The sequence below is a fragment of the Euprymna scolopes genome, chromosome 29, assembly GCF_053919585.1.
Source record: "Euprymna scolopes isolate OS-2025 chromosome 29, ASM5391958v1, whole genome shotgun sequence".
NCBI lineage: Eukaryota > Metazoa > Mollusca > Cephalopoda > Sepiida > Sepiolidae > Euprymna > Euprymna scolopes.
This window is the reverse complement of record NC_136510.1, coordinates 16,159,628-16,173,915: the sequence shown is the minus strand read 5'-3', so window position 1 is coordinate 16,173,915 and position 14,288 is coordinate 16,159,628. Positions and strand designations below refer to the sequence as shown.

At 32.6% G+C, this 14,288-nt stretch overlaps 1 protein-coding gene across 2 annotated transcripts in view; it reads right to left on the bottom strand.

Annotated features, from left to right (window-relative positions):
* Positions 1 to 5,955: 5,955 nt before the first annotated feature.
* LOC145252504 (copine-8-like) overlaps positions 5,956 to 14,288 on the bottom strand; it is a 157,202-nt gene continuing 148,869 nt past the window's right edge. For both annotated transcript variants that reach the window (XM_080112010.1, XM_080112009.1), the window contains 3 exons: positions 11,719 to 11,792; positions 7,965 to 8,340; positions 5,956 to 7,898 (listed from right to left, as the gene is read on the bottom strand). In XM_080112010.1, coding sequence (XP_079968136.1) covers positions 8,137 to 8,340; positions 11,719 to 11,792 — 278 coding nt within the window. In that variant the 3' untranslated portion in view covers positions 5,956 to 7,898; positions 7,965 to 8,136. The remainder of the gene's footprint in view (positions 7,899 to 7,964; positions 8,341 to 11,718; positions 11,793 to 14,288) is intronic.

The following is a 14,288-nucleotide window of genomic DNA, read 5'->3' as shown; positions in this document are numbered from 1 at the left end:
ATGGACAATTCAAACTATTCCACAACTCAGTGGAAATTGTATTGTCTAAAAATCTACAGCAGTAAAATTAGAGGTAAAAAAATTATATAGTAGATGCATTAATTCTCAAAAATAAGAAAGAAAAGAAAAAAAGAAAACAGTAAATAAAATGAGAAAAAAAAAGAAAAAGTAAAAAATGAAAAATGGAAAAAAAAAATGGAAAAATTAATAAAAAGGAAAGAAAAATGAAATAAAAAATAAGTCACAAAATTTTGAATGGAGAAAATTTTAGAACAAAAATTTATTTGAAACCGAAATATATTGCACAAGCAGGAACTTTTTAAAAAAATTTTGGCTAGTTCTACTGGTTTCCTTTTGCTCAACACTGACGAAAAACCCATTGTTTATTTATACAATGTGCCCCCACTCAAAAAAAAAAAAAAAAAAAAAAAACACTTGCCCTGTGCATATTTTTTGTCATATGTACTTCAATAATTTACGAGTCATCCTTATTTTTTCGAACAAAACCTGCAATCACAACTAAATTTTAACAAAGAGTATACCATGTCAAACATTACTACACGACAGGCTCATTCAAGAAAGTGCAGGACTCGTTCACGTGTCAGTTCAAATGCAAAAAAGACGAGCATTTAAGTCTGAATGGATCACGCCAAGGACAGTACGACCAATGACAAATGTCCAAGTCATTCTGGATGCCCATAAATAGTATTATAAGCGAATCAGTTCAGTGATCCGAAACTGTGTGTAACTGACTCTATAGTTACTCACATAGAGATTAATGCAGATTTCTTATAAAAAGAAATACCATAAGTATTAAACGTATGTAAAATTCCTTTAAAAAAAAAAAGTAAAAAACTGAGACATGTGCAATTAGTATTGTTTTTTTAAAAAAACAGTTCATTATTCGTAAGTAAAAAAAAAAACAGTTCATTATTCGTAAGTAAAAAAAAACAAAAAAAAAAACAACAAAAAATACTCCAGCTGATATCAAAACCAAAACCTAAATACAGTGAGTCAAGTACGATAGCTATTAGGCCAGCATGACACGTTCTTTAAAATGTGTTTTCAAACCTACTCATCATTAACATAACCAATCTGTCACATGAACGATTCACACATGTGCATTTATGAAACAGTTGACAAACAGATAAAAATCTGATGTCCCCCATGTACCAATTTTTCAATTCATTTAGCAGCCATTTTTCTAGATAAAAAACAAATTAAAAAGTTTTTCACATGTCTGAATACCCTATATACCAAATTTCAAATCTGTAGATAAAAAATTTGTAAAGTATAAAGGTTGAAAAGTGTCTTCACACACACATTCTCACTTTTGTAGATATATAGTTTATAATAAAGTCCTATTCGTGTCTGTTTGTTCACAATCATTATGTACAAAAAGCACACTGTTTCAATACTGAAAACAGAATTCTATACACATTTTTATTCCAGCATGATTTCTCTATATATATATACTATGTATTCAAAGGAAATCTACATTCAAGGAATAACCTCATTTGCATATTACATTAAAAAAAGTCTATTTCAATAATTATCTCAATGTTATCAATTGTTAGTAATGGAATTGTTTTAATTGTTCTATTTAGAAATATTATTTAATATTGATTTATTTATTTAAAATTTATTTGTAATCATTATTAGTTGCATTTAAAAACGGAAGTAAGCTTTAATTATTAAAGCATAGAGAGTTATTTCCCCCCCCCTTGATTTTCATAGATCATGATGGATGCGTTTTATGCTTCCATAAATCCAACGTGGTCCACTTTCAGAAAAATCGTAACAAGTTAGGATATTCAGTGTATTTTAAATATTATGTGATTCAGTCCTCCCGGCAAACCAAGTATATACAGCTAGTATATATATATTATATAATTAACTGAACTTTCGAAATATTTTCAGATTACAGCTTGTATAATAGTGTAAAATTTAAGTCCCTATAAATATTAGTATCAATATTTATAAGGCAATCCCAATCAGACAAAGGTGTTCAATATACAAGATAGTGCAATATTATATTTTACCTTATCACATTTTATGGATTGCCTCATGCATACATTTGAACATTAAAAACTCTTCATTGCCTTGGAATTTACGATTGTACATTTGTATTTCTGCATCTAACCTAAACACAGCATGGAATATCCTTTTTTAATCTTGGGTTCTTTTGGGCCTTACAGAAAAACTTTTTAGTTTTTCAACCTATATGTTAAATAGCAAAACTTCTGACTCCTTATAAACATTATTTTGCTAAAAACATCTGATAAAATGAGCCATTTATTGAAAATCCATGGATTAAGAAAAAAAAAAAAACCTTTAAATTTTCTGTCTTCCTTGTTGAATAATAAATTTGTCATAATTTTTTTAATTTACTGAATTTAATTCATTCATTCATATATATATATATATATATATATTGCGTGGTTTGCACAGTATCTAAGATGGCTAACTTGTAACAACATTGGGATGGAATTTCCTTTCCTCAAACGAAAACACCAGGTTTATCATGAACAAAATTAGCTTTTTGTTGGTTATATTGAATGGAAATAACATGACGAACTGATGAGAATTGGAAACTTTTATGAAAACATAAAATCATAAAATTGCCATCCCATTAACGAAACGGCTGTAATGAAGAAATCCAAGATGAAAGAAACAAAAGTTACAAAAAAGAAAAAATGTAAGTTTTTGAATTTCAACAAAGTTTTGTACTATATATATATATATATATATATATATATATATATATATATATATAAAATGTGTGTGTGTTGAAATAGAGGCATATGATTGATTCTAATTATACCTGATGTGCCAACTTTAACAGCTGTAAAATAGCTATAAAACAATCTACCATGAGCGAGTCAGTTAAGTGATCCGAAATTGTGTGTAAATTGAACTACAGATCCTATGCCCATCATTTATTGGTTCGAACCTTAATTGCTGAATTTGATTTCCAAAAAGGAAATTTGCTGCTCCATTAAACATCATATTATATTTTTGAAAATTTAACATTCAACTAAACTCTCATTTGATCAATCATTGACAATTTTTAAACGCAATCAAAGATGTTGATGTATTTAATCAACACTGCAAAAATTCTATGAGTTGATGAAATTATTGAAGTAGTCATGCCAAAAATGGTTAAGAAAATGTTAAATTAGGGTTACAGAGTCAGAATGTATAAAGCCCAACTGACACCTACAATTTAAAAAAATCCATACGTCTCAGATTCCAAAATATCCAACTTTGACTCCTAGGATTCCACGATAAAGTCCAATATTCAGATGTTTATTTTTCAGAGATTAAAAAATCCTACCCCAACTTTTCGCATTCTTATAAGTTGTGCTGACTCTTTCCCAAACCTCTAGGCTTACCAGATCAGGCTGTCTGAAAATACTGTCTTCCTGACCAAAACTGCACAAACATTGAGGTCATTGTTTTTTCTTCCCCTTTGCAAAAAAAATCATGTTATACAAAGTGAAAAACAAAAACAATTTTCTCCTACAAAACAACCAAACCAAACACTATGAATAAATATTTAAGGATATAAAGAATTTGAAGCATAAAAACTTTTTCCAAAATTACTTGATTTGGCATTAAATGACCTAAAAAGTGTTGATCTTAAAACAACCAAATCAATCATATCCTTTCCAAACCTCTGACTCTGCAACCCTGTATACTATAACTAATTTTTTAAACAGGATAACTGACAAAATGTCACACAAAAGTCTATAAAATCTAATATATAAAAGGCTATAGGTCTGTCTGTCCCCATATTTTCAAACTATCTCCTCCAAAGCTAAAACTTGCAGAGCAATGCTATTGGCCTCAAATGATTGAATTTTTTATGGATTATTCTTTTATGGGTCTTTAGCCAGTTAAAATATTTTTTTAAAGGGTCAAAATTGAAAAAATCGTTATACATTTTGTACATTCATCTTAGTTTATTTTTTATTTTTAATCAGGTCATATGGGTGTCACGTTAGTACAGTGGTAACGTCACCAGCTTTGAATGCTAGAGTTTTGATTCTAGCTGATAGCACCCAAATACGTTTTTTTTTTCTTTTTTTTTTTTCCTTTTGAAATCACGACTATAATAACATATACGAAATCTGGACAAATTAAAATATCAATATTAAGTATTTTATGTGCCGTCTCCTCCTTGAACAATTGTTTTAATTTTTTCGGTTTATGAAGAACAATTAAAATAGTTCAAGATTATTCAGATAACTGCTTTTATCTTGGATGTTATTCTCACACGTTTTGGATGATGGAATCTCCAATCTTCTTCAAATGTATCTTGTGAAAACTTAGTAATCTTTCTTGTGGAACTTGGCAATCTCTATGCAATTTTTATTTAGTGCTCAGGGTTAGCCCAGCTTAGTAGAAGTTTTAAGTAAGGTACTGTCTGTAAATAAAACAATTTGAACAATTGCTTTAATATTTCTGTCAAACTCCACAATCTCTACAGAATTAATGCGTTAATATTTCAGATTACTGGACGAGAATCATTATAAGAAAATAGTTTCAAAAATGTCTGCGACTGTCCAAGAAAAGGCAAAATGGCGATTTAAATGTTAATGTGTCAGAGTTAAGGCCAAAAAGTTCACGCTGCTTCCTTTTCCATTTGTAACAATGGGGCTTTGTGAAACGACTACACAATCTGAATGTTATTTCACTTGCGTACTCAGCGACTTGTATTTTTATTTATATAGTGTATAATATTTCTAAGGTTAATCCGATATTGTTTTAATATTTGTGCTCACCAGTCAGGTATAAAGCTGTTGTCTCTGTGATGCACTATTTCAAGTCAGCAAAATGACTTTCAGTTTCAAGATAAAAAATGCATCAGAATTATTTGCATATATTGCATATCCAGGTGTGCTTGCCATGCAGAACCGCACATTAAACAGCAATAAAAATTAAATTCGTATTAGTTGAATTATTGTGATTACGATTCCTAATCTAGTTGTTATTTTTACATCTCGGTCGATGAAACCCCTGACCTTTTGCATGTGTATCTTTCCAAATTTGTGAACTTCAGGAACCTATATAGAATTTTGAACTGAGCCCATTATTTTGAGGAGTAGATTGTTTTCATTCCATCAGCCATGGTAAAGTAGAAGTGTTAATTCTTATGTTATTCTTAGTTATTATCAGCTGCAGTAAGGATTGAACCTTCAACCTCCAGACTACTATCATTTAGAACTGATTGTTAATTAACGACTTTATCCATTGTTCTACGGGTCTGATCCATCCGCTTTCTTTCCATTTCATAAAAAAAAAAAAATGAAATAGAAAATTGCCAGGATCCTAGTTATGCTAAATTATTTTTGTAAACAGATTTTTCATCAAATTTGGAGATTTATTTCTGAAGAATTAAAAAAGAATTCAGTAATAAAAGAAATTTTAATTTACAGAAAATAATACAATGCATAGGTGAAACGAATTGACATAACCTTAAGATATAACGGTAGAATAAGCTATGCTGATTCACATTTATTAATACAATATTATTTCTTTAATATTTTACCTGCATCAACACAATTACATAGGGGATCCGTATTGTAATATTTCAGGAAATTTCCCTTCATCAAACATATATTTGACTTTCAAATGTGCATATTATGGCTATTGTAAAAAGGAGCAAGTTCCATAGAAATTGGAAATTAATTTTTTTTAAATCTATCATTTATTTTATTTTTAATAAAATATATTATTTATTTTTCTTGTATTTATAAGTAATTTTCGTTTGTCCAAGGTTTTATTTATTTTCTGCAATCTTATTAAAACAGTTGATGTTTAAATTTAACTATTAAAAGGGAGACAATTATTATAATTAATTACACATTAATACAAATATGCATGCTGCGCACCCACACACTGTAATTAAAATTTTGTTTTAAAATTGCAAAAATGAATAAATAAAATAGATAAGTTTTCAAGTTTATTGGAAGTTCATTTTTTCAAAATTCTAAATAAAAAATGGTCAAAATATTTCAGCATAATTATTTGATAGAAAAAGTTCAAACCTAAAATGGGTAAAAATAGAGAACCGAGTAAAAAACAGAATTTTTTCACACTGTTACCGGCAAAGAAATAAATTCAAACTTCAAAATCATCCCAGAATTTGACGACAGAATAATTTAAATAAATTTAAGATTAGAATTATGTTTTGTTTTTTTTATCGGATAAATATTTTCATAAAATTTGTTTTTAAGGATTTAATTTTTTTTGTCATTAAAAATTCTCAACATTGGAAAAAAAAAAATTTGAATAAAATATAATCAAAAGAAAATTGCATAATTAAAATTTTTTTTTTAGTTTTTTTTTTTTCTAATTTGCATAAAAAATGCAAAAGAATTATTACCTGAAAGTTTGAAAATGGTTTGTGGACAAGACAAATCAAAGCTATCTCGTTTTTTTTTTCTTTTTTGTTTTGTTTTGTTTTTTAATTTATGGCCATGATGGATTAATCATAAGGTCACATGGGTGTATAAAACAATGCACAGAATATGTTAGTGAATTAATTGCAGAAGGGGGGGGGGAGAAGAAAAAGGAAGAGGAGAAGAAAAGAAGCAAGGAGTAAAAAAGAAGAAAAGCAAGGAGTAAAAGGAGAAAATGAAATAAAAAGGAGAAAATGGAATAAAGGAAGGAAGAGGACGAATGGAAAAACACAAATGAAAGAATCAAGGCGCTGAAAAAGGAGTAAGACAAAAGGAATGGAGAGAAGGAAGAAGAAAAGAAGGAAGAGGAGTCCAAAAAAAGAAGTACAAAAGAGTAAAAGTAAAAGAAAGAAGGAGGAAGAAGAAAAAAGGAAGAGGATGATGACAAAAAAGGAAAGGAAGGAGGAAGATGAAGAAAGGAAAAAAGAAAAAATGGAGTTAAGAAAAAGAAGCAGAAAAGAGAAAAAAAGAGAGAAAACTAAGGAGGAGGGAGATAAAAAGGAAGAAGGTAGAAAAGAATGGAGGGTGAAGACAGGAAAAGGAAAAAAGGAGGAAAAGGAAAAAAGGAGTTAAAGAAAAGAAGTAGAAAGGAGAAAGAGAGGGAAAAGGAAGAAAATTAAGAAACAGAAGAAGAAGAAGAAAAATACAAAAAGGGGGAGGATAAGGAGGAGGAGGCGGAATCATTTGGTGCTGAGGAAAGTGGAGGACATGTTGTAATTCTTTCTGAACCAGAAATCAAAGTTCACCCGAAATGCGAGTGCTGTGCGTGTGTATATGCATGCCAAGCATAAGAGTCAGTGAAGAACTCCTTTTAGGGACACAGAGGGGTTCGAGGCTACTCCAAAAGAGCCGCAGATAAACAGGCTTAGTTGTGTTATATATAAAGACGTAGCCAATGCAATGCATTTGGCGTGTCAGGTGCATACACAGATAAAAACGACCAGGTTCTTAAAATGACAGCAAAAAGTCAAGGGTTATGTTTGTTTGTTTTTTTTTTATCACAGACAGAAATTACAAAATGCATTGATTTTTTTTTGCTTGTAATTCACAAAATCAAAGTTTGAAAAAACAAAATGACAATTTTTCAAGATTCAGACACCATTTGTTGTTTTATGAGGATTTAACAAATATATGGAAAAAAAACTCAGGGTGTAAAAATTAGGGATGTAACAAATATTTTGACAAATTTTTTTCACAGAAAAACAAAGTTAGTAAATGAAAAAACATATTTGATATTAAACTTTGAAGTTTCTACAAAAAACAAAAAATCAAATCTTCAATAAAAAGTTGTAAATGATGTAGTGGTTGATGTAAAATTTTATATGAGAACATGGAAAAGGAGGGATGTCTGCATTTATACATGTAAATGGCATCTGGACATGTAAGAGGGGAAGAAACCTTGGCGTCTGAACATGTAAGAGGGGAAGACACCTTGGCGTCTGGACATTTAAGAGATGAGGACACTTTTGCATATGGACATGTGAGAGGGGAGGACACCTTTGCATATGGATATGCTAAGGTGGACGGAGCAGAAAAGTAACTGAAAGCCATCTGGAAAAATAGAGTAAAAAAAAAGAAAGAAAAAGAAAAAAGTTGTGGACAAAAAGAAAGGATAACACCAAACAGAAAGCATCTATGAGACGGATGAATGAAGGAGCAAGAAAAGTTTTTATTGTTCCGATGCAGGCAAGGACGTGATGGAAGAAATAGTCTGTTGTCTTAAAAGGGGCGGCTTCGGCTGGACATTGTGCTTCCTCATGTAAGACAAGAATTGCTCTGGAATTTCTTCAAGAACTTCTTTTGCCAAACGGGCTTGAAGTGTCAAAGAACTGTCACCTTGGTTACCAAGCATAAAATTTCGCATTGGCACAAACTGAAATAAATAAAAATCGATAAAAGATGAGAATAAATACAAATGAGAAAAAAATTAACAACTGAGGCAATTTGCTCAGAATTGTTTGAAGCATGGAACATGTTTTGACAAGCTTTGGGTTTGACCTTTACTTCTGATCTGAAATGGAACACGTACATCAAATCTGTTGCCAGGGACGCTGGGAAAATGGTGGGATCCTTCTACCGCTCCAGAAGATATCTCACTACTGATGCAATTCTCTATCTGTATAAAAGCCAAGTACGTCCCAGGATGGAGTACTGCTGCCACATCTGGGCAGGAGCTGCTAAAAACAGCCTATCATGCCTTGACAGAATACAAAATAGACTTCGTGGTTTAGTGGGGAATGCCCTTTTTTTCTTCCCTGCAACAGAAGAGACGTTGTGAGCCTGTCTTTGTTTTATCGTTATTTCCATGGCAAGTGCTCGTTTGAGCTCCAATCTCTGGTCCCCCCTCGCTAATCTTTCACGAGAAACACCCGTCTGGCTGAAACCACTGTCGATAATTTTCCCCACTCTTTATCTGTGCCTAAATCAAAACGTAGATTCCATGAGCAGAGCTTCTTTCTCAGAAGTGCACGATTGTGGAACTCTCTTCCATTCGCCTGTTTCCCACCTGACTACAACTTGAATGTCTTCAAATCCAACATAAACAAATTCCTGACAAACCGCCCCCTTAAGTAAGACACTATCAAATCTCCAATACTAATGATTACTACAATACTATCTCATTGATTACTGTACACGCAATAACCCTTATCCCTGAGTGGCCTGCAGGCCTTGATAAGTAGCGACCCCCATGTAAAAAAAAAAAAAAATATTGTGTATTAGTCGTTGGCTGTTGAAACACTGCGTCCTTTAAAACATTATCCTATGCTTTTATTTTATTCATTTGCAAACTATCATCCTCATCTTTATAATTGTTGTTTTACGACGTTTCAGCCAACTATTCCTCTGGCTCTCGTCAGGTAGTTAACTGCGAATGCTGAATCTCTTAACTGTATCTTCAGCAATTACTGCCTTTCATAGTTGTTGTAGTTTCACCATGTTTTGGCCAACTAATCCTTTGGTCAACTTTGGGTAGTAATGAACCCACTATCTTCAGACAATGCTCACCTGGAACTATAGAGATTCAACGTCCATCCACTGTGATCAAGGTTGCATTTTTTGGTCTTATAAATCCAAGTTTTATTTTTATGTTATCTAATCTTCCATTGTCAGGTCTGTAATGAATTATTTATTGGAATTCTTTAGAGATGAGTAATTTGCATATTTTATTTATTTATTTGTAAACTATTATCCTCATCTTTATAGTTGTTGTATCACGACGTTCCGGCCAACTATTCCTATGCATTACACATGCACTTTGGAGGACTTGTAGAGCATCTGAGCACTCTACACAATGATTTCATTAATACTATGATTGGCAGCTTAGTTAATCATGAATATCTTCTTGGAGGCCATATGTTCCGGGGGGGGGGGTCACAAAATTAAAATGCACCATCTCTTCTTTTTGCATCCGCTTCAAAAATAGACTTCTATTAAAATAACAGTATTTTTTTTTTTTTTTTTTACAAGAGTACCCAGCATAGTATGAACACCTCCAATCTCCCCAGGTTAAGAACAGCTTTCGAAGTTGGGGGTGTTTATTCCGAAAGCTGTTTTTAACATGGGGAGGTTGGGGGTGTTTATACTACGCTGGGTAAGGTCATAAAAAATACCAAAATAACTAACTGACTCTAACTTCATACTACATAAAATGAACAGAAATACTAGATCAGTTATCTTCTTTGGAAATATATTTGGTTTTAGTATGAGAGAGAGTTTCTTGCACAAGAGTTTGTCATCTTATTTTATCCGTATATTAGGAAATTTAAAACAAGATTATCACTTATTTGGCGTGACATGCATATTGGTCAAATGTGTCAGGATCAGCTCTGATATTTGAGCAAATTTTTAAAATCCTAACAGCTTTACAATTTTTTTAATGGTTTTGGTTTGGTTGTTTTATAACATATCAATCCTCTTCGGATTATTTAATGCCGAATCCAGTAATTTTGGAAAAGGCTGTTAATGCTTCAAGTTCGTTATATCTTTAAATATTTAAAAGTATTTTTTTAAATATTTAAAATATTTATTCATCCTGTGGTTTAATTTGTACAGAAAAATTGTTGTTTTTAATTTTGCAGAACATGATTGAGTTTTGTAAAGGGAAAGGAAAAAAAAACCATAAAATTTATGTTTAATGCAGTTTAAGTCAGAAAGTCAGTATCTTCAGACAGTCTGATCTGGTAGCACAGATTTTCTGATACTTCCAGGCTATGATCAAAGAACCAAATTATGCCATCTTATATTCTCTGCATGGCGTCACCATCACTGAAATTTTCATGCAAGTAAAATTTATATATTCCTCACATTCAGTATTGCACTAATTTTGGCCTATGCAACACATTTTTTTTTTCATGGGAATAATTATACTCCTTGTTTAAAACTCATTTTCATTGTGTACTCTTTGTTTTATTACATATATTTTAATATTTATCCTAGACAAACTGTTAATGAATGTCATTTTTATTCTGCGGTTTCTAAATTATTTTTTATTTTCTGATGCATATATTGTATATTTGTCGATGAAACTGTATCCTCCACATTTGTGCAGCTAAGAATGACGCATATCAGAGATTCTGCCTTCATCAATTGTTCGTTGTTGAGAAACAGCATCCTTTAAAAGTTTTGTGCCTCAAAAATTCACCTAAACTATACGTGATATTCCGCCTTTATATACACGTGTATCAATGATTATTTCATGATCATAGAACTACAGATGCGAGATCTCATGGTCTCCCGCTTGACAACAAATGCTGACCCCAATATTGTTTTGGTGATATTCTACTCCTTTGTCTTCCCTTTTGGTCGTGTCATCTATCACATTGACAGCTGCCGAGGAGGGCACACATGGGTTTGTAAGTATGAAAAATAAAACAAACTCGAACACGTTTTGCAAATATCAGACCTAACAGCAGTTGTCTGCTGAGGCCATGTTCGTCAACTGATGTTAGCTCATTTTGATCTGCTCCAAGTCACAACCTGCATTGTACAGTCTCAAACTGGAAACTGCCCTCATCTCAAAACTGTCCTCAACCATTGTGAATCCAAGATTGTCGTAAACTCACCACCACTCCCAAAACAGTTTGTAAACTAACTCTAAATATGTTGACCATCATTGTTCTGTCCTTTGTTCTCATCCCTAACATTATTTTAACCCAATCCCCCCCTTCTAAATATTTCCACTCTGGTAAGGTTCACAAGATTTGCATACGCAACAAGAAAAAAAGAACTTCAAGTTTGTAAAACTTATTACCTGGACAATATCACGTTCAGCATAACGGCCTCTTGATGACACTCGGACGTCATCTCCATCGAGTATTTCCATTGCTATGGGGAAAAAAAAAGCAAAAAAAAATATTCAAGGTTTGAAAGTAATGTCAGACATAATTACAGTAAACAAATTATATAATTTATGCAACAAAAAAGCTCTATGACAGTTTGCATCCAATTTTTTTTTAATGGAAATCACGAGAGATGAGATATGAAGCCACTGATGTAAGAAGCTAATGAGAACGAAAGATGATTCTATTGGCCTTAAGTCTTGAAAAGTCTGCAGGTAGGAGGAAAACTGGGCAGGACGAGAGTTCCACAATCTTGCAGTTCTTGGAAAGACACTATTAGATTAAGAAAGAAGAGATGTTACGAGTTTGTCTCTGCTTTATCATTATTTTCATGGCAAGTGCTCGATTGAGCTCCAATCTATGGCCCCCCCCCTCGCCAAACTTTCACAAGAAACACTTGTCTAGCTGAAAACACTATCAATAATTCCCCCCCACTCTTTACCTGTGCCTAAACCTAAACGTAGATTCCATGAAAAAAAGTTTCTTTCTTAAAACTGCACGCCTGTGGAACTGTCTTTTGTTTTCCTGCTTTCCAGTTGACTACAATATGGTTGTCTTCAAGTCCAACGTAAACAAGTTTTTAATGAGCTGTTCCACTTAAGTTAACAAATTTACCAAATTTCCATTACTAACGATTAATGTATTGTCCAATTGACTACTGTACACTCTTTAACCCTTATCCTCGAGTGGCCTCTGGGCCTTGATAAGTGGTGATGCCTATGTAAAAAAAAAAAAAAAAAAGAAATTGTATTTCAATGAGGTATCAAAACAGCGAATTAATGAGGATTTCTAGACCAACGAGTGAAAGGAGCTGGAACAAAGGAAGTGGAAAATAAATCAGACAATTCCGAATAACACATGCCGTAATAATATTTATAAAAAAGACTGAGACTAGCAACATCACGCCTGTAAGAGGTTGCAATGAAAAATAAAGGTACAGACTCACAGTAGACACCGCTTTTTCAAATACTATTTTTCACGCTGCAGTTTCTCATTCAACTTCATTAATAATCATTTTTTGCTGCATCGTCACTTGTTAGTCTTACATCGTAATCGTATTCAGGTTAACGTGCATCTTACATGCTAACATGTATTTGATGACTTTAAGAAACTGCCTTTTTTTTTTTTTAATTACATTTTCACCCCAAATAAGGTACATTGCCACTTTGGTGTAGGGGGCTACTATCAGGGGCAGCAACTACTGGGGTACTATGTAAGGATTTGGGCAGCAAGATGTCGGTTCACGTTACACTTGAACTTCTGCATGTCAGTACAGTTAGGGAAGCAGGGACCTGGAATGGAATTCCAGAGTCTAGCGGTTCTGGGGAAGAAACTACTGGAGTAGAAAGATCTTTTACATCTAGGAATCTCTACTGTGTGGGGGTGGGATTTAGCTGCCTGTCGGGTTTGTCAAGAGTGTCTATGTCGTGGGAGCACAAGTGTCTGCAGTTCGTCAGAGCATTCACCATTAAAATATTTGTAGAATAGGCAGAGGGATGCAACGTTTCGTCGATGGGACAGAGGCTGAAGCTTAGATGCCAGTTCAGGGCCTATCAGATTAGCAACTCTCTTTTGAACCTTGTCTAGGAGCGAGAGACTAGCAGCAGATACACCAGCCCAAATGTGACAACAATAATCCATACATGGGCGAATAGTGGCCTTATAGTACAGGATACTTTCAGGTGTCAGTAGTTTTCTAGTATGGTAGAGAGAGCCTACCTTCTTCGCAGCGGCCCTGGCAATGTTTTCAATGTAATTGTTCCAACTCGTGTTTCCTGTGAACGTTAGGCCAAGCAGTTTGAAAGATGTACTCTTAGATAGAGAGTCACTGGCCATTGCTATTAGTGGCAGAGAAGGTTTCTTGTAATTATTGAAGAAAAACCTATCTTTGGCCATGTCTTTAACTCTCTTTCTCCCATTTTTTGCCAGACCTGTTTCAGTAATCTGAACCTGTTATCTCAACTGTTTCACATCCACTAACCCAAGAACTCATCCATCCTTTCAACGTGGCCATACCATCAAAGTCTCCTGTTTTATACATATCTCCAGATACAACCAATTAATGCAATCGTATGCATGAAAAATTGTTTAAACTCAAATTTGTCCAAATAAATAATAAAACACTTTATAGAACTTGATGAACATAAAATTAGAATTTTATGTTGAAATAGATCCAATGAATTTCAATGTAAATTACATTCAATTATTTCCTTTCCATGACTTGACTTTTTGTTTTGATTGTTAATGTATCCTTTTTTTTTTTATCTCTATAATAGAGTAAAGCAACTATGATTTTTAAATGTTTGTGATTTTTTATTCTGATTCGTTAGTTTCTTTTGTTGATCCTTAGTCTATGTTCTTAAAAATGAAAAAAATTATTTTGATTTCATTTCTTTCAAAATAGATTTTATCTGCCTACGAATAGTTTTCAAATGGATCCCATATAATTAAATAGAAACAGAAGCAGACAAGTCAGGGATGC